At 41.4% G+C, this 20,058-nt stretch overlaps 1 protein-coding gene across 1 annotated transcript in view; it reads left to right on the forward strand.

Moving 5' to 3' along the window:
• Positions 1-20,058, forward strand: part of FARP1 (FERM, RhoGEF (ARHGEF) and pleckstrin domain protein 1 (chondrocyte-derived)) — a gene marked incomplete at its 3' end in the record, with an annotated part of 63,409 nt that overhangs the window by 24,527 nt on the left and 18,824 nt on the right. Inside the window, exons 14-16 of the mRNA XM_010191790.1 lie at positions 11,677-11,864; positions 13,922-14,011; positions 16,193-16,326. Of these exons, the coding sequence (XP_010190092.1) occupies positions 11,677-11,864; positions 13,922-14,011; positions 16,193-16,326 (412 nt within the window). The remainder of the gene's footprint in view (positions 1-11,676; positions 11,865-13,921; positions 14,012-16,192; positions 16,327-20,058) is intronic.

Consider the following 20,058-nt stretch of genomic DNA (forward strand, 5'->3'; position numbering starts at 1 on the left):
GGCAATTTTATTTTTTTTAGTGCCACCTCATAAATTTTCATCCCCAACACAGAGAATGACGGGACTAACTGTGGTCCAGGCTGATTGTCTTCTGTACTGTACATAGAATAGCGAGATTTTGGCACTTGTGCAGAAGGACAGAGAGACTAATTCTTAGTAAACTTCCTTTTCACAGGCTAAAAGTATTGAGAATTAAGGCTGTATACGAATAAAATCTGATTCTAGTTTCTCCGAGTTAATAAAGAAAATCAGGATTAAATGTTTCCTGGCTGGAAAGTGTCCTGCAGTTGTTAGAGCTGGGAGACAAGAGCTGTTTAACACTGGCCTTAATTTTAACTTTTATGTATTTTTCTTGTGGGGGAAGGGAACTAAATTTGAGCATTTTAAGTGATGAACAACAGCACTGACTGAGGTGCAGGTCACTTGCAGTGATCTGCATCATGCAGTACACGCAGGCAGCAGTGATGAACCCACCCACAGAAGTACTGATCAACAAGTTACAGGACTTTGTAAATCTAGACAATATAAAATTTTTCAAATTGTTTTTACAAAAAATAAGAAGTCTTTTAAATTTTTCTAATGCGTCTATGCACATTTTAACAGAGTTTAATCTGAATGAAGGATATTTTAAAAGATACCTACGGTAGTTAGGCATGTCTTGTTATATACTTTTTTGCAGTAAAGTATATCTTCGTGTAAATATAAGTTGTAATCAGCTCATCTCCTTTAGTGTATTAGTTTTCCTAAAGATTAGATACCTCATTTTTGAACAGGAATGATTTAAAGCATCTCTTTAGACAGTGATCTTTTGGTGACAGGGAATGCTCTCATTAGTTCCTGTAGTTTAAAGCATGGACCTAGGAACAGCGAGGTTGATAATTAGGGAAAAGCTTGTTTGTATATTATTCTAAAAGAAGACCCTTTGTGTTTTGGATTTAGAATAGCTGTAAAATGATTGCCTTGAACTTCTCAATATTTAAGATGAAATATAGCTAGTTGAAGCCTGCATTAGCAGATAGTGTGAGCATGGGGAGTGGGTGCATGAGTCTCCTGATTTTTTTTTTGCTGCCTGTGCAGCAGAAGTACCAGTAGTTATATTATACAGTAAAGTAATAGCAGTCTGGACAGATGAATTAATTGCTTTGTTAGCCAGTAAAATGAGAGTTCAAGTAATGGATTTTCAACAAAAGGATTTGCAGTTGTTTCTGCTACTAAAGAAAAGTGAATAGATTACATATTGTTTGGATTTAAATGAATATAAAATTTTATAAGTGGTGGTTACTATTTTGCAACTTTCAAATACTGTTTTCAGGCCTGATTTCTTCTCATATGCCTACATAGCAGATGTATAATTTTACAAGAACAGAGCTGCTGGTAGCTGGAGTTAGCTGAGTTGCTAATAAAGTATCTCAACGGCTTTTTTTTTTCCTTTTGGATATTATTCTCAAAATGAAATATAATTTCTCTCTGACAACTTTCTATTATCTGGCATTTTTTCAACTTCAGATATTTAAGTGGGTTTTGTTTTACCACATGTGGAATTCTTCCACTTTGAAGAAATAAAGTTTGTAAATTACATAGGAAATAATTTCATTTAGGATGAATCATTTTCGCAGCATTCTTATGCCGCTGAAGCTCAGTTTAATATCAGTAGACAAGCATTTAATTAAAAACAGTCTGTGAGCCGAATTCCTCCACCAGACATGTGGTTCATATCTGGGTGCTTGCCAAGAATGGTGGGTGAAAGAGGAGTTTTAAACTGATGTTTTCACATAGGATCAGGTCCATCAGAACTCATCTAGGAGTTTGCTTCTATGGGACAAATGGAGAAAGGCCTTGGAGGAAGAAACAGAAACCTTTGGGCGAGACTGTGGATGAGATGGGGGGATTTTTGTTGTTGTAGCAAATGGGAAGGGGAGCCTATCAGTTCAAGTTAGTGGTTTCAGACATTGATTAATCTGTGTACCCTGGTCAACAGCAGTGGTCTAAGTATGCCTGTGTCTCAAATCTAGCAGAGGTAGCTATGGACGGAGTAGAAGATTTGATTCTCCCACCAGTTCCAGTAGATTTTGGATGTGGCTGATGGTACTTTAGATTTGCCATTCTAAAATTTTTTATTCACCAGAATTAACTTTTAAATCCCATATTCTCAAAGTGCCCAGATACTCTAAGGTAGTTGTTACAGATAAGGGACCTGTATCCCAGCAAGATCGAGTAGCTGCATTACTCCAGATGGGTAGTTCTGAGCCACTCATCTTCTGTCCTTCTAGAGGATTGCGGAAGAAGCCTCTTTTTAGGCTGTCCAAACACCTTATCACTGTGCTGAACCAACTCTGTCCACGTAGTTGGATGAATGTGGAGTCTGGTTGCAAAAGCAGTCCCAAAGTAATGTGCAGGTGTGGCTAGCAGCTTGGTCTACGGATAAAAGACACTCTCATTCTTTCTTTGCTGTTCCAAGGATTGACCATGTTCAATCATCTGCTGCAGTGAATGAAACAAAATCGCATCAGACAGTTTGACGTTTTCTCCAGCTCACCAGCAGCTTAAACTTCCTATGTTTTGGGATCTTCTGGAGGTTGGGTTTTGTTTTTTTCATATCAGCCTTTCCTAGAATCTAGTTTTCTTCAGTGAGCTGGGCTATAAAATTTGGGAATAAATTTGGCTAGATGAAGAAAACATGGATAGTAGCAAGTTGATGTTGGTGCCTGGACCTATGCAGGGGATTGCAGGTATGGAGTTTTGAATAATGGATATCTGAATGGCCTAGACTGCACTGTTTTCGGTTTAAGTCTGTTTTCCGTAGCAAACATACTCCTTTTGCAGGACAGATAGGGGTGTTCTCTGAAGATGTTTTGCACCTAGTTTGCTGTTGTCTCAAATCACTCAGAGCTCATAGGCCTGCCTAACGGGTACCACCCCATTAACCATTGTAGTGCATGCTAAATACAAATTACATCACTGTAAAACTGGAAGAGAAAATTCTGTACCTGAAAAATGTCAACGTGTAACTGAAAGCTTTTAGGTTTACTGTATTTAAGTGTACGTTATGTGAGCTATATGGAGCCAAGATCAGTTATAAAGTAGATGGATAAGCATAATGAGTTCATGTTAATAATTTGAAAAATTGAATTAATCTACCAGTTTGCTTCAAGATTAAAGTGCATGCAAAATTAGACAGAATTTTCTCAACAGAGCACGATAAGCAATACTGAACGTAACCATTAGAACCCAGCAAAGGCTGAAAAAACAGCAGTTTGTTAGTTAGTTCAATAAATGGGGCTAGTAGTATTAGACCAGAGTGTTTCAGGGCCTGTATTTTCTTCCTTGGATATTTGTAGGACTGGCTTCTGTTTGCACAGATGTTTGTGAAGCAGCTTTCATTAGTTGAAGCAGCTGTGTTCATTCTGAGGCACTAACATTCGTGCCAGAAGTTCCTGTCTGGCCCATCTATCTGTACTTACAATTACTTGTTGGTGACCAAAGAAAGTCAAATGGAAAATGGGTTAGACAGATCTGAAACCTGTTTTTAGCTCCTCCTTTTCTTCACCAAGAAGCAGAAGTGTTTTAAATTCTATTGTCTTCTGTCCCATGATAAACATACACAAATGCAGAGTCTCCATAATCAACTTACAAGTTTCTTCTGGGGGGCTCCAGGGTTGGGAAGAGAAAAGGAAAAGGGAAGAATAGGGACTATGATAAGCACACTGAAAATGTCTAGCCTTTTTTGTTCGTAGTTCCCTATCCCTTTGACATAGCGTGCTTTCCACTCTTTTCCTCAGAGTTTAAAGCCCCAGTAGTTTCTTAGGGTACTCAGAGAGCAAGAATGGTGTTGATGAGCTGAACTGATGAAGCAGAGCTGATTCTGAATGTTGAATAACAGAGATTAAGATTGCATCGGTATGATTTATATGCAATTAGCGTCAATTGTGGCTATTTCTGGAACAGTTCCTCAACAGAAGAAAGGATGTCTGACCTAGAAATTGTGTCAAATACCGTGTTTGTTTAACTAGCCTCATTTGTCATAATGAGGCATTAGACTGCTGTCAGAGGTGACTTTAGAATGAATTTTTAATTGCTGCAATTTAACGTCTAATGATGAAAAACAAATTAACAATGCAACTTTTTTTCCCCAACTTCCACGTGTGTGTGAAGGAGTTGGGTGTCGCTTACCTTTGTGCACAAAGCTGTGGGTCACTGGAGATCCACCCCATTTAGCAGCATGGTTGTTACTGGTTGGGAAGGACAGTGAGCGCGAAGGTGTGAAGGAAAGAGGTTCTGTGTTCAGGCACATATCAAGTGAAGGAAATTCCAAGTCCCTTTTAGTCTTCCAATAATGTTTCTCTCTCTAAATAGTGTAGTTTCTTAAGGCAGCTTCTGCACATTTTAGCACATCTCTTTCCACTTCATTTAGAGGATCAGTCCTCTTTTCCATGCCAAATAAGAGAGACCCTAAATATGTGAGGGAAACTGAATCTTGTGAAACAGTTTTTAATATACACACCTTTCTTTTGTTAGCTGCTGTCAGACAGAAGTGGTAGGAGAACAGTCCTTTTGTCAGAAACCCATCTGCTTGCTGGTGTCTCCTATTGATGGTGATGATTTTGAGGTTTCTGATTGTAAGTGATTGATACACAGTGTTAACATCAGGAGGTCCCAAAGATTAGGCTGATATGTAACTTTTCTCAAATGTGAGTAGCAGCAGACTCTGGTTTCAGGCAGGGTACAATAGGGAAAATTTTTGCCCATGCTGTCAGGCTCTGGAAAGGAAGGAAATTTAAATCCTAGGGAATTAAAATGAACCAAATCTTTCCTCTTCTATTTCAGTGATTTCTCTACTTGCTGGAAGATGCCTAAGCAAGGGCGTATATCTTATTTACTTATTTATAAGGGAAATAAATCTTGTGCAACATGTGGATCCTGAACAAAGGCATCTTCTTCGTTCCTATGGTTAGGCTGTGCAGTGCCATTGATACTTTAAAATACAGAACTTCTACTTAAAAATCAAAGGCATCGTATGAATAAAAAGCCTAATTTGGGTGACATGTAGCAGTTCTTTAGGGTATTTTGTCTGTTCTAATTCTGTGATCTATAAAGAGCATGTAGAATAAGCTTGTTTTATGTTGTTTGTTATTAAAAGCAGTGAGCACTTTCTTTTAAATGTTATGAGGTCTGGAAAGCCTGTGTGCCTGGCAGAGCTGTGTATTCACAGGCATGGTTTTCACAAGTATGATTGTAAATAATGGTGGTGTTATTACAGTAAAGGGGGTAAAGACCTTAGGATCATAAATTTGCATGACATGATGGTAAATACTTCGTTTTCTCTAGAATTATTAGAGTTTTAAGGTGTAATTTTTATTGAAGATCTTCTTATAAAAGTTTTGGCCCCTCTGAACCATAAAAATTCACAGTTCCTACTGATAAAAATTAACTCTAAAGGCAGTAATGACACAGCTGTCACTGATTGAACATGGAAGGTTGAAGGAAATTGAATGCTTTCTGATTCAAGAGCTTTCCAGCTTGTTAAAATTAGATTAGATACGTTCTTTAAAATGCTGCAAATCCTGTTTTGAGAAGAAAACAGGTTTTTGCTTTTGATGGTTTACAGCAAGATCAGAGGTATGTCTCTCTGTTTAGTTCAGTGAATGTTAGAGCTCATGCCTGTTGCTTTTCCATGAGGCACTTAAAAATCTGTGATTAGCTGAATCCTTATTTTTCCCTTTTCTTGCTAAAAAACTCACGTGGACCCACTAACAAAAGTTCATAAGCTTGGCAGTTTTTCACTTATCCAACACTTTCCTGATTTCTGTGTGTGCACATGCATAGGTTTTTTAAAAGAAATCTCAATAGACACAATTAACTTTTAAAATTGAAAATGCTGGGGACTTCATTCTCATTTTTGTCATTTGTTTAATACCGTTTAAAGAGAAACATTTTTTGTTTCATTGTATGCACTGTTTTGTCAGCATGTACCTCTCTGGGAGAAAAAGCCTTTTCAATGTTCTGTCTATCCTCAAAGCATGGTGTATCTTCTGATCCTTGCATTGTTTGGAGCACTGTCTCAATGTCCTTTTACTGCAGAAATACCTATTTGTACTGGGAGTACCCGATTCCTCTTATTACAGTGATCCTGTCTCATAGAGCGTTCCTCACCTCAGAACTGGAGAAAACCCCCACCAGGTTGTGAGTCTCACGTTGAAAAACCACACCATGTTGAGGAGCAGAAGAGTGGAGGGAGCAGGGGGGAAGGTCTGTTTTCCTGGGGCATTTGGGCTCCATTGAGCACCGTTGGATTGCCCTTCATTTCCTAATGAAGGCTGCACCCATCGATGATGGTGTCCGGCTGGCATAGCTCGTAAGCAGGATCACTGCAGTCTCGGGGAGATGTCTTGTTGAAATGGACAGTATCTGCGGCATAAGTTTACATGGGGGCTGAACCTCCTCAATTCCATTGTAGAAACGTCTCGTGTTGGTTTAAAGACGAGCAAACAAAAGCAAACCAAGCCTAACCCTGCATACAGCAGGGAATCCTCTATGTTGCTCTATTTCTGTCTGGAAAGATCAGGGCCAGACAAAGGACTGATGCCTGGTGACCTTGTATTCTTCCCAGGCTGTAATGTTCGCTCTTTGTTCTTCAGATGTGAGTATCCCCTGATGTAGGCCAACAGCAGTTACTGTCTGATTTCACACTCACCGCTGTCTGACACTGCAGTATACCAATAAAGCATGGACCTTTACCAACTGGAGAGGTTGCTGCCTACTAAACAAACAGCAAGCTTGATGAGACTATAAGCATGTCAAGCCATTTAACTGTGTATGCATGGAATTACTTCTTTTTTTTTTACTATTATTTTTAGTTTTACCTGTACTGAAGGCTTTTACTCATTCTAACTGGTATTTTGCTGTAAAACTGTCACTGGTTTAATTGTTCTGTCCATTTGCTGGCTGATGCTTTGTCCTAAATATGAGGAAATTGGTTCATTGAGAAGGTGCACCATTCTCCCAGATCCCTGCCACTCCTGCCACAGGCATGCATTTCAAAGCTGTGAAGTTAAAGTGAACTTTTCTCCCTGACATGTTCCTCTTCAAACCAGGCAGAGTTATTGGTTGTGTGTGACATAGGATCTCTTCCTGAGTTGTTTTTTCTTCCGATTTCTCCTCAAATTCTTTGGTACTGTATTCAGGGATGTTTGTACATAGGTTTACGGTTGATGTGTAAGTACTTCTCAAGATGTTTAATTCTAACGAACTGTATCCAGCACTCCAGCTTGTTTTGTTTTATGAGGAAGAGGAGTGCAGCCTGGTGAACTGGTCTCCCTCAAGCTTTCATGGAAGTCAGTGGGGGTTTTATTTTTATGTTGAGGGAGAGCAGAGCAGAGTCTCCATCCCATAACTCCTGTTAGTTCAGCAGCACAGCTGTGCCTGGTTCACAGCTGGAGAGAGAAGAGGTAGGCACCTGTATTAAACTCTTCTCCAGTCTAAGGTACTAAAGTCATCAGTGAAGTGCATATGAAAACTCCTGCCACTTCATCTGGAGCTCTCTGTCCCCCATGTCATTTTGTACTACGTGTCTTTCTCTGACCAAAACTTTCAGGTAGAAGTTAGAGGTATACAGCCCCTGTGACTATGGAAAATTAGGCTAACTGTGTGGCCACAGCAGTGACAGCTCTGTCAGGGAGTTTCTTATTAAAGGGCCTTCATAAATGGTACAGTCAGTAATGCAAAGGACAAAGAGGCATCAGCTTGGGTGTCATCTACCAGACTGGAGTTTAGAAAACACTCATCTGCCCTTAAAGCAGAGAAAATGGGATCTGGATCTCAGAAGTTTACCCTGATGGCAGAGCAGTCTGTGGAGCAGGCCTAAGAGAGAATAAGCACTGCAATGTTCCAGATGTTGAGAAAGGTACTTTTCTGGCTCTTAACACATTTTAATTTCCAATAATAAGCCTCTAAACCTTGAGAACAATGTAACGCTCAACAGTTGAGTTAGAGTGAGCACTGTAGCTGTGCATTAAGCTTTCTAGCAGAATTTCAGTCACCTTCAGTAATGGTTGATGTTTCCTCTCAGTTCCCGTTGAGTAATTTTCACTTCTTGCTGCTCCACAGAGGAGTGACATACACAGGGGCATCTTAACACAGCTGTACTATTCCTTCCTGTTAAAACACAGCATGTAGGGATGGGAACTGTTTCTTCTGAAGGAGATGCAGAACATTAAATGATGTGAGTTTGTCACTCAGCAGTTCCAGGAGGAAAGGAACAGAGGAGGAATATCTTCAGAATACACTGAGTCCCATTTATCTTCCTCACAAAGAGAAGAGCCTTCCCTTGTTAGGGTAAAGTCTCCTATGATTTGAATTGACCTCTGGGAGGAACTTTCTCCATCAACTGAAAAGTAGTGATTTGACCTTTTTTTTCCCCCTGGTACCAAGTGTGTTTTAAAGCAGTACAGCTCAGGCAGCCCAAATCTTCATAGGTACCAACCTCAACACCAAAGTCTATGGTTTAATGTCTGTGCATGACTCCTCAGTGTCTGGAGAGTAAACTGGCTCAGTGGATCTGAGAACCACCCCAGGTATTTTGGCATTGATGGGCTAATCTGGCATACTGTGGTAAAGTACATTTGTGTGATTTGCCACTATCATCAACCGGTGTTTATTTCTCTTTTTAAACCCAAGCTCGGAAAAGAATCAAAGCACTTGCTTAATTCCTGCCCGCTCCACCAAGGATGTAATTTCAGTATGTGCTTAAGCAATCCTTAAGCATCATTTTGTACTTGTCTCTTGGTTTACATGTATATAACTGGCTCCATTATATTTGAAAGATGGCCCAAGTCTGAATCCAAATAAAAATCACTTGGAGAACCAGCAAAGACAATTCCATGTTATGAGCCGCAAACTTTTTAGGCCTCCAATGTGCTGTGCAGTACTACTTGATATCTGGCAACTGACATGCTAATAATTGCCTGTCAATCAATGAATCCTTTAGGGTAAAATGGTAGGAATTTCAGTACCTTGTAAATAAGATTGGTCTTCTCACATCTGCTTTTGTTTATATTCTGCAGTATGTAGTTGATGAGTAGAGCCTGTATGAATATACTCTTCTGTGGCAGGAGGTCAGATGAAACACTGAGAAAAGACCATTTGGTTAATGCAGTTTATTTGTTGCTCATCTCCATGGAAAAAAAAGAGACACTTTTCAGCATTGCCATGACCCATCAGCATGACACATATCCTGGTTGATGGGCAATGGGGGAGAGAAGACCTTTCATTTTCATTTCTTCGTAACTTACTTTCTCACAGCAGAACAGGTTTGTTTCCCACCTTTACCAGAACAACATCAAATGTGTTGATCTTTATGGCTGTGTTGGTTGTAATTAGGCCCCAGAATGTGCTAACGTAACAACAGTTTGAGTCCCTTTTGTAATACAGCCACTTTCTTATACCTAGTTTTAATTTTGACTTGTTCAGCAGTTTGGCAGATGGGATCTAACTGAGCTTTTGCTTGTAGGTGGTGGTGGTTGGAGTTGGTCACTGCTCATGTCCACACTGATACCAAAAAGGAAGATGTAGCATTTCAACTTGCTGCAAAAAATAACTTTGAGAATGTCAGTGCTGTGTTGGTGTGCAGGTCTTTAATCAATGGGGTGTACACTCAGTGCTGTGAGCCACAAGGCACATGTTTTTTCTGATTCCATACTTTTCCCAAGTTGTGTCTTCCAAGTGTAGGTTAGGAAGTCTTTTTAATTCAGTGTCCATTTGATATTTTATAGTTTGAAATACTTGAGTTGTACTGCTAAAAATTCCAGTACATCAGAGGTTAGATCTAGGATTACAAATAGGTAGGTAGATATGTTGATATATCTATTTCTATCTATCACAGATAGGTGCTATTTAACTTCTAGACTGTAATGCCTGTGAACTTCTCACAGAGGTGCAAATCATTTACTCACTGTCATATGACAGGCATAGTGCCAGAATTTCTTTGTTTCCACGTTTGAGGTGATACCACTTTTCTTATGTCTTTTGTAATGTAGAGTTAAGTACTTTTAACCTTACAACCTTGCTATTAATCTGTTTCACTATTTCTCAATGATGAATTCCGTATCTTTTGAAAACACTGTATACAGTTTTGTGCTAGTGTCAATAAAATTGACATTTGTGTAACAAGCTGTGGCATTTTCTCAAATTTCACTGAACATTGATTTAGTGTGAAATTGTTAGTAAATCATTTCTTGCTAGCTGTAATAATACAGACCTTTATTTCAGACAAATACTGCTTTGACTGATTTATAATAGGCTACATAACTGTCATGATTACGTCAAATGATAACTGTATTGTTTATTTCCTTCTCTTTTCAAAGGAATGACATATAAACATGAACTGGTTTGGAACTGGAAAACATTCATGTTCTAGCAATAAATCCTGAGTTCTTCCAGAAAATAAATAGGTTTTACTACTGGCCTAATTATATTTATTGGTGCCTCTGTTTACTGGAGTATCTCAGCTGTGTTGTAGCAACAGGAACACTTACCTATCATAATCTAGGGACAACATAAACACATGATAGTAAAATGTATTTTACCTTAATTATATACAGCAATGTGTGTGTTTTATATTTAACTCTAGACAGCGTATTAGCTGTGGTAATCAAAAGCTTGTCACATTTTTTTGGTTTAATTTTAATGTACGATGCCGAAATGGTACAGACTGTAAATGTTCTTCCACATGACAGATCCATCTTCTAAAACAGATTTAGATTTTCAGAGGTTTGGAGGAGGGGATAACTGGGAGGACACTGGGCATTTTTGGCAAACTCTCGTTTGTGCAGTCAGTAGTCTGGCTGCCTCCCAGAAGACAAAATGCTAATTGCAGTAATATTTAACGTAGTTTATATGAATCCATTGAAGTGTAATTAATTGTCTAATTCTTTAATATTTTTAATCCAGAATTAAATGGGACTTTATATCTGTGCTAATCTAAAGTTGTCATGCTTTGTGCGTTAAAAGTATTGCTTTTCTTATGTAAATGTAATGCTAGCATTTCCATCCCAAACAATCAGAGGAGCATGGAAAGACCTACAAGGTATAATATACATACTTGTGTTGTGTGTAGAAATTGGGGAACTAGTAGTTTTCTCCCTTCATATTAGATCTGATGACTGGTCTTAGCAGCAGTACTGCTGTAGAAAGTAATTTCTTTTTCTCTAGACATTCAGTAGATAAATTTGTTCTAACTTGTGTCCTGTAGCTCCCTCCCTATGAAGTACTGATTTGAGTATTTTAAGTTCTACTTTGCTAGAAAGAATGGCACTCCTAGGGTGACTCCCTTATTGTATTTATTCTCTTTCATAGAGTAGATTACAACGATGAAAAATTTGATATTAATATGATGTTTAGCAGTAAAAATATTGCAGCTCAATCACGTATGCCTTGATCTGTTCCCTACAGAGACACTAATTTCAGCCAGTATCATCAGCTAAAAGAACACTCCAGTCCCTTGGTTAATGCAAGTGGATGCAGTTCCTCTGGGTTCAAGTCTATTTGGACTAGTTTGAGGACCCTGATGGCTGTGTCTTGTAGTGTAATTTCACATGCTGCAACTTAAGGTTGTAACTCTTTTTGGTACTTTCTGGAAAGAGACTGTCCTAACTGATTTCTCTTTTACCATTTTTTTAGCAGGTTCTCTGACTGGCAGCCCTCACCTTTCAGAGCTTTCCATCAATTCCCAAGGAGGACCATCAGTGGCAAATATGTCTTTATCTCCAAACTTGAGCCCTGATGCCAAGCAGTCATCTCCCTTGATCAGCCCTTTGCTGAATGACCCATCGTGCATCAGGACTGATGATGAGGAAGAGGTCAAAAGAAAGGTAAGGCAGAGGCAGTTTGCCTTGGCTCTCTTCTCCACGTTGTGTTGCAACTACTGGTGTTTGACCAATATCTAGATCCTCTCCAGCTTCCTCATCATAGATCCACACAGATAACTTGAGTTGGGTCACTGGTATCTGCTGTCCTCAGTCACAGTGTGCCCAAGAGCATCCCTGTGCTCCTGAGGCCAAACTCACAGTTTGGAGTGGGTCAGGCCAGAATCACAGAGCTGCTGTAGCTGAGGGCTCAGAGCACTGGATTCATCCTCCTAAACAGAGGTGCAGGAGTTAGGGGCCCCAGCTCCTCTTTAAGCAGCAGAGAGAAGATAGGTAGCTCAGTGTCCCTGAGGTTAACGTGGGATAAATCTGGGCCAGATTAAGAGCTTGTTTTGACAGTGTTTCCTGTAAATCTAGCTTATTTTAAAGGAGTGGAGTTCAGTAGTTTGTTGTAACAAAACAGTCAACCGCAGTGTGTTATTGGAAGGAGAATTTCCAGGTGACAAGGAAAAGGATCAGCACTGAGCCTGTGCAGCTGTGTCCAACCCAGACTCTGCAGTCTGTCTCTGCTGGGAGCACTGCTGGGAGAATTTGGTTGTGGGAGTAGAAATGCCCTCTTTGAACCACAGCCTGGAGCGTTCAGCTGGGAGTGTTTGGCTCAGCCCCATTATTGCAGCAAAGCCATAAGGGAGCATTGCATCCAAAACTGCTTTTAGAAGACAGAAGTGATTTTGTCTGAGCCACGGTGTTCTGGGCGTCTGCTGGCTCGTCCCTCCTGTGCTACAGCACAAGAGGGGGTTGTTCGTAGAATCACAGAATTATTGAGGCTGGAAAAGACCTGAGATCATCAAGTCCAGCCTATGACCTAACACCACCACATCAGCTAGACCATGGCACTAAGTGCCACATCCAGCCTTTCCTTAAACACCTCCAGGGATGGCGGCTCCACCACCTCCCTAGGCAGTCCATACCAATGCCTCATCACCCTCTCTGTGAAAAAGTGCTCTTGTCCTTTTGCTGCCTGCTTTTTCTCCTGAGCTGGAAGCATCTTGGGTTTAAGAAGGTAGAAACTCGGATGGCTTTGCTGGAAAGTGGGAGCATGTGTAAGGAAGATCTCTCTTCTCACTGTGTGAGGTTAGCAAGATATGTGAGAGAAATTTGAGAAGAAGAAAAGCCAAGAAGCAGTTAAGAGACTGACGGTTCTCTGTGCCAGTCCAAGTTACAGCAGCTGGTGCCTGCTGTAGTTTATACCAGCTGATGATGGTTCCTGAGGGGTTGTGTACTGACTAGGAAATGCCCACGCAGTCTCCCCTCTCATCCCTTTTTAGTGTATCCTCTGCATCACTGATCTTCAGGGAGGAAATACAGAAGCAAAGGATTTATGGATGTTTTGCTCTTTCTTTTTGCTTCTCTTGTTGTGTGAGCAACACAGCGCAAGGTCAATTGGGATCCTTTGGCTCTTCACAATTAGGGCATCAAAACCACTTTTGCCCCTTGGATAACACAGGGAGATTCGGGGGAGTTCCCTGAAATTTGAAGTCTGTAGCTTACCCAAAAATTATTCCCCATTCCCACTGTTAGGTTGTCCAGCCATGCTGGGAAAATCCTACAAATTTGATTTTTTGGAAGAGTATTTTTATTGTGGATCCTTACCCTGACAATGAAACTTAGAATAATCAGACACTATTTTTTGTCAGTTTGTCAAATTTGACTCAAATGGTTATCTAGACTGCAGAGGATTTCTTTGTCAACTTCAGAATATATCCTGCTCGAGATGTGTGGAATAAGCTGAAAGGAACATCAGCACCCCAAAGCCGTAGAAATCAGCTTGGTAGAAAAAAGTCTCTCAAAAACCCACAGAAAGTGCTTTTTCGCTTGTGTTTGCAAGGAGGGATTGTGTTCAGGGCTTCAGGCTTAGGAACATTCTGGCATGCATCACAGTAACCACAAGCAAAGGTTGCTCATTTGTAACTCTCTTGGTGATTGTTGTCTGCAGGTTTTTTTCCTACAGAAAGCAGCTCCATAAAAGCAGATGAAAACCTAATGTGTTTACAATTTTGCAGAGATTCCCCACTGAGAAAGCTTACTTCATTGCTAAAGAAGTAGCAACCACAGAACGAACATACCTGAAGGACCTTGAAGTCATCACATCGGTATGTTTACTTGAGCGTTACTCATGCAACACGTGAAGCTCTAGTCAGCAGTAGTATTTCATCTGCTCCATTTAGCATCTCAGCTGCTCCGTGCTACTTCTATATTCTGCGCTGTAGGTATTCTCTGCAGTGCAGAGGAGCACAGCTCTAGAGAGGAAAGAACATGAAAATCTGAAGGTAGAGATTTGCACTGTGGTTAGTAAACATGCACTACGAAACTCTACCAGGTTGAGGAACTTGGGACACAGTTCAGTTATTTTTTCTTGCTCTCATACTTTGTGGTTAAAATTACTAAAAATGCCTGTGGGTTTTCAATGACTTCTCTCAAAACTGAAGTAGCTCTCTAGGGGGTCATATAAATGTTTTATCCTGGATTGAACGCCCTCCATTTAACATGAAATATTGTGGAGTACCTATTTGAATTATTCTGATTTTTCAGTAAGTGAAACTGTCTGTTAAATGAGACATTAATCTGTAGCATCTGATCAGCGTGATTGTTAAAATCACCAAGGCAAATACGTGCCTTCTTTGCACACACACCAACAGCCTTGTTTAACTTCCAAGAGTAATGTGCGCAAAATTTGACCTTAAATAACAATTGTCTGTAGAAGCGCACTGGATCCAAAACCTCTCATGGTATTTCAGCAGAGCTGCTGGCTCCAGACCTCCCAGCTCTTTAATCTCTCAGTGTGTGAAACTCTGAGACACATTGCCACCTCCTGGGTTCAGTGTTGTGATAAGGGGGATGTGCTCCAGGAAAGCGTCTGTTGGTACCAGCTGGGAACCAGGGAGAGGCACCTTCTCCCCAGCTTCTTGTCTGCTCCAGGAGCCCACGTGGCAGACGCGGTTGATCTGAGCCAGCTTAGATACAGCCAGTGTAGGCTGGAGCAGCACAGTTGTTACAGGCAATAAGATCGCTGTGGCTCCGCTGCCTACTTACCCTGGCTTTCTGGGAAGCCAGGCCAGCGAGGGAAGATGCCAGGTTGTGGGATGGTGGCCACTGCTGCCATCTCAACAGCAGATAGGCCGTTTTAATCTTCTATTTCATGCAGTGGCTGCAGAATCAGAAAGTTTTAGCCCTTCAGAGCCAAACCTCATTTCCCACCCTGGACTTGATTCTTGTGGTAGGCAAATTTGAATTTGCTATGTCACCAACTGGCTCTAAGCTAATCATCAGGGCCATCAGCTGTGCCCCACAGATGTCTGGCCCAGGAGGCCACTGAAAGTGAACAAGTAGGCAGCATTATTGGAAAAGGTAATAGGGCCAAGTGTCATCCATGAATTTTGAGACTTCGGTAGGTGTGCAGTTCTTAAACCTTAGGTCTGCTCAGGGCAGAGAGAAAGCAGAGAGAGGAAGGCTTGGGAGGGGTCTGTATCCCAGGTCTGGGTCTGCTCCAGTTAATGCAGTGTCAGTCAGGACTATGGTCACAAAAACCTTCCAGGCACTGCTGGGTGTCAGCCATAGACAGCCGGAGCCCCTCAGGGCAGCGAGGAGGGAGCAGTGTTATCACGTTGAAGATAATCGTCTGTGCCACCTTGGCAAGCCTATGGCTTTACATCACCCATAGGTCTGTTAGGGTGAAATAAAGAGAGTATCGAGCAAATCTGAGCAGGAGCCTGTTGCAGTCTTAACAGTGTTTGGCACTGCCTCTATTTTCTGCTATTAGTGTCTTGTCTTGGAAGTGCAAAGTATCACCTTCTACTTGTTCACTTTGCAAATTGCATTATGTTCTCTATCTACACGCAGCAAAATGGGCTTACTCTACCAACTCCTGTCAAAGGGATTTCAGACAAAACTCGGCAAAAGAAAACACAGAGCGTGTTTTTGGTTTTTACTGGAACATCTGTAAATGTTGCAACAATACTCTTGCACCTACAGCATTTGCAAGTTCAGTTTGTATTGACCAACTAGTTTAGGATTGAAGAGAATTTTCAAGATTTGATCAGTGATGGCAAAGGGGAAGAGAGTTTCTTTTTTAACTTTGCAGAGCCTGACTGCTAATAAAATCACCAGTTCAGCATGGAGGAGTGTCAGGGGTAGCCTGGGTTGTATTCCTAGTGCCAGCTAAATAAGGTCCTTACTGGGTTAGGTGTATTTGGGTTAAGTGCATAAGGACTGCGAATTATCATACCTGCTGCATTCCACCTCCCTGATAATTCTGCTTCTCTTTTTCTTTGTAGTGGTTTCAGAGTGCAGTGAGTAAAGAGGATTGCATGCCTGAAACACTGAGAAATCTCATTTTCTCCAACTTCGAACCTTTGCACAAATTTCACGCTGGTTTTCTCAAGGAGATTGAGCAGAGACTTGCTCTGTGGTAAGATTGTTATTTAGCTGTGTTATTTCATGCAGTGTAGCATTTTTGCATTCCCTTTTTGCTAACTCTTTGTAGTTGTCACTGTTGCAGTGATTTGTTTGTGAAAGTCACAGATGTTGGTTATTACCAGATGGGGTATACTGAATTCTGCTTTGAACGTGTTTACTCGACAAACTCTTGTTCAGATATCTCAGGTACAAACATGGTAAATGAGATCATAATTCTGAATGAAGCTTTTCTCTTGCCAAATGTCAGTGTTCCTATTTGGCAGCTCTTCTGAAAAACACGTTGCACACAAGGCTTACCAGTAATAAAGAGGGAGTGGTGAAGGACCAAGTCATGTTTCTGTCAAATAGGTGTAGGCTGGGGAGGATTTTGGAGACCAGCTTCCCGTTCTGCAGCACTGCAGCTTTGACGTCTCAGGGTCTACAGTGCACTCTACAAATTGACAATGTGTTAGAAGAGGACACTGGGCTTAAAAATTATCTATCCTTAGCATAATAGTGATGGTAAAACATGACATTTTTGAAATAGCTGTGAAGTGAGTAATTCTTCCCTGGCTGGGCTCTTAACTCGGTTCATTTGACCACTGATATCTGAGCAGAGGCAGCACACAGAAGCTCTCTCTTTGCTCTGATTAGGCCTGTCTGGACTAGATTGTCGTGCTGTGTGTAGGCATTTTTTTGGTAGTTTATCTTTGGCGCTGTGAGGCCAGCTTTTCCTTCTTAGTTAGAAAAGCGACAGTGGAAAATGACATGAAAGCAAGAGCAGGCAGACCTGATGAGTGCTAAACAGTTTAATGCCTCTTTGACTAATTAATCAAAACAAAAGCAAAACACAGTCTTAGAGTATGTGATGTTAGCCCTTGTGATGCGAGGTCATTGAATGAGAGCATAGCACATTGTAGACTGGTGCTGTCCAGACCCACCCTGCACAGTCCCAGGATTAGTGGGTATTTTCTGGGGAGCGGGGAATGTGGTACTGCCTCTGTATTCCAAGAAGGCCATTTCAAATGTTACAAAAGAGTGATTGTTTCTCCAACCATGGTGTAGGATTAGCAGTAGTTGGGGTTAATCCTCCCCCTACTTGGGGTTAAGGATGAATGGTGAGAAAAGGAAAATTTATACACTTAGTAAAGGGCCAAGATCTGCTCTTTATCAGACCAGTCTAATCTAACAAGCTTGCTGGGTGCTGATTCCTGGGGCACATGTTGAAACAGAGATTCCCCCTATATCCTTCTGGTTGCTGGTGACATTGCAAGTGGACAATTGCCAACCTCCTGTTCAGGTGTGATGTTATTCAAAAATTGGATGATGCTCTAGTAACAGCCTGCTGTGCAAATGTCACATTTTAGTAAGTGGGGTGAGGTATGTTAAAAGACAGACAGAATATTTAGGCTTTTAGACTTTCTATGGTTTTATTTTGATGCTGCTTTTCAGTTAGCTTGTTTTAGAGATGAGTAAGCCTTCTGTTTTCCAGCTTTTCCTTGTGTCCTAAGGCTACAGTTTCACACAGCAGTAAACCACAGTTTAAGGCTCCTAGCGTCATACTTAAACTGCAATTACTCTACCATGCGAAGTGCTGATCTGCTACAAAGTTACTTTGCAATCCAAATTTGTTCAGAAATATTCTGCTGAGGTAACTGTGTCCCAGCTGGGCACCGCGCTGTGACTTTGTCAGCTCAGCTATTGCATGTCCTTCCACAATTAGCATAAAACCGCTGGGAATTCTCTTGTTGGCTGCTCTGATGTATTTGACACAAATGCAGTCACGTTCCTGCCCCCTGGTTTGCATCCAGTTTGCAACCAACAGCATGGGTTTACCTAACACTGTTGTAGATGGTGTTCGTTTTTAAAGTTCTGGAAGATTTGAATATGTGCCTTAGGAAAGGAGGTGGATTTGCTGGCAGGTGTTATTTTGGAGGTGTTGGTGTTTTCATATGGTGCCACAGATGCCAAGACAAGCTGCAAGCAATAAACTATCCTATAGAGACCACCGTTTAATTAAACAGCGAGTGACAAAAATAAACAGCTCCTCAGGGTGTAGATGAAGAAGCTGGTGGCAATGTGGTGGGAACTTTCTTCATTGGTGTGACCAAGGTCACCTAGCTCAGCATTCATCCTGTCATGATTGTACCCGTGTCTTTGGCCCCGGGTGGCTTGAAGCCAGCGGGGCTCTATTCACCACCACAGCACAGAGCCTCTGCACCAGCTGTGTTGCTCCTCAAGGGGCCTAGCAGAGCCAGTGGCACTGCCACAGGCAGGTACAGGCAGGATTCAAGCCTACTCATTTATATCTGACTCTTCTATGTCAGGTCTTTTAAATTTCCAGGTGGATGGAGCAGGGAGGAAGGTGGGACGCATGTCCCGAGACACGAGCGTGCTCTGCATTCGTCAGAGGATTGCGTGTCCTATGAAGAAAGGGCCTTTGAATGAAAGGGTTGTGGACTTCATCAAGCTACTGGAAGGTCCTAAGTGCGTTGGGAGCTTGTCTGAGAGGACGAGCCTCTCACAGCCACTTCTCTGTGCTCCCCTAGTGAGTAGGATGCTGGGTTTTATCAACTTGAAGTGCTCGCTGGGCCTACACATCAGTGTGTTTGTCTAGGGTTTGTTTCAAACTTTGTGCTGCGTGTCGGAAGCTCTTACGGGAGGCCATTCCCTGCTCTCTTAGGACTTGGATCGCGTTGAAGCTGATGCTCTTCAAAAGAGCCATGAGGAGAGGAAGGCCAGCAGAGGATTGCGCACAGCAATTGTTAGATGGCTCTGTGGCTTTAATTTGTCAAAACATCTATAGACTTTCAGTATTTGGCTCAAAGAAGCTCAGGTTGTGCACATTGTTAAAAGCATTTCTGGCTTGCTCAAAGGCTTCTGAAATGTTTGAACCTGCCATCAGAGGCAGACTGTTGGCTACTGAACATCTTAAGGGCTGCTATCCTCCTGACCTAGTTATAGATTCTGGCAGCTCTGATTTGTTTCTTTACACAATTCAGCCATTTTTCTTTTTAGTACTGCATTTTCTAAAAGCAGCCAATCTCAGTGTCTAGTGAACAGCGAGAAAGTTTTTAACAAGACGTGAATTGACACTGACACCAATAACCAAGTGCAGAATATAGGAAGTTGCTACATCTTTCACAGCAGATTCTTTCTGGCCACAGAACTGAGCATTTTCCTGGTGTTTTTATTGCGCAGCATCCTAAGATCAGTCATACCATGCTCTGGTCAATGGGATATCTCAGTGACATAAAGCTGGCTCCTGTTTCTCAGGGCCTGAGAGATTTTTATGGCAAGGAGGAAGAGGTGTGGGCAGTGCAGGCAGAGCACAATGTGCTCTATTAGCATCTGGCCACTTGAATCTGAGAAGTCAGTTAGGTTTTGCTCCTTCATTTGTCTGAGCTGTTTAATAAGCTGTTCATTTGGGTCAGGAGCACCATTTTCTGGCCAAAAAATTGAGCTCATCTTCCCACACCCCTTTAAATGTTTGTATTACAAATTTCGAAAACATTTCTGTAAATTCTAGCAGAAGGTGGCAAATGGAGAACTATAAATTTCCCCCCTTGGTCAACTGCTAAGCACTGCAGAGAGCAATGCTAGGGCAGGCCAGGATAGCCATTTCTGCCCTAGGAAGCCCTATCAGACAGTGTGAATCTGCATTTTGGGCATTATCCATGTGCTAGGAAGAAAAAGCATTATGTACTTTCCAAAAATACAGACAGACATACCTTCTCCCAGGGAA

The sequence above is a fragment of the Mesitornis unicolor genome, unplaced genomic scaffold (assembly GCF_000695765.1).
Source record: "Mesitornis unicolor isolate BGI_N332 unplaced genomic scaffold, ASM69576v1 scaffold9429, whole genome shotgun sequence".
Taxonomy (NCBI): domain Eukaryota; kingdom Metazoa; phylum Chordata; class Aves; order Mesitornithiformes; family Mesitornithidae; genus Mesitornis; species Mesitornis unicolor.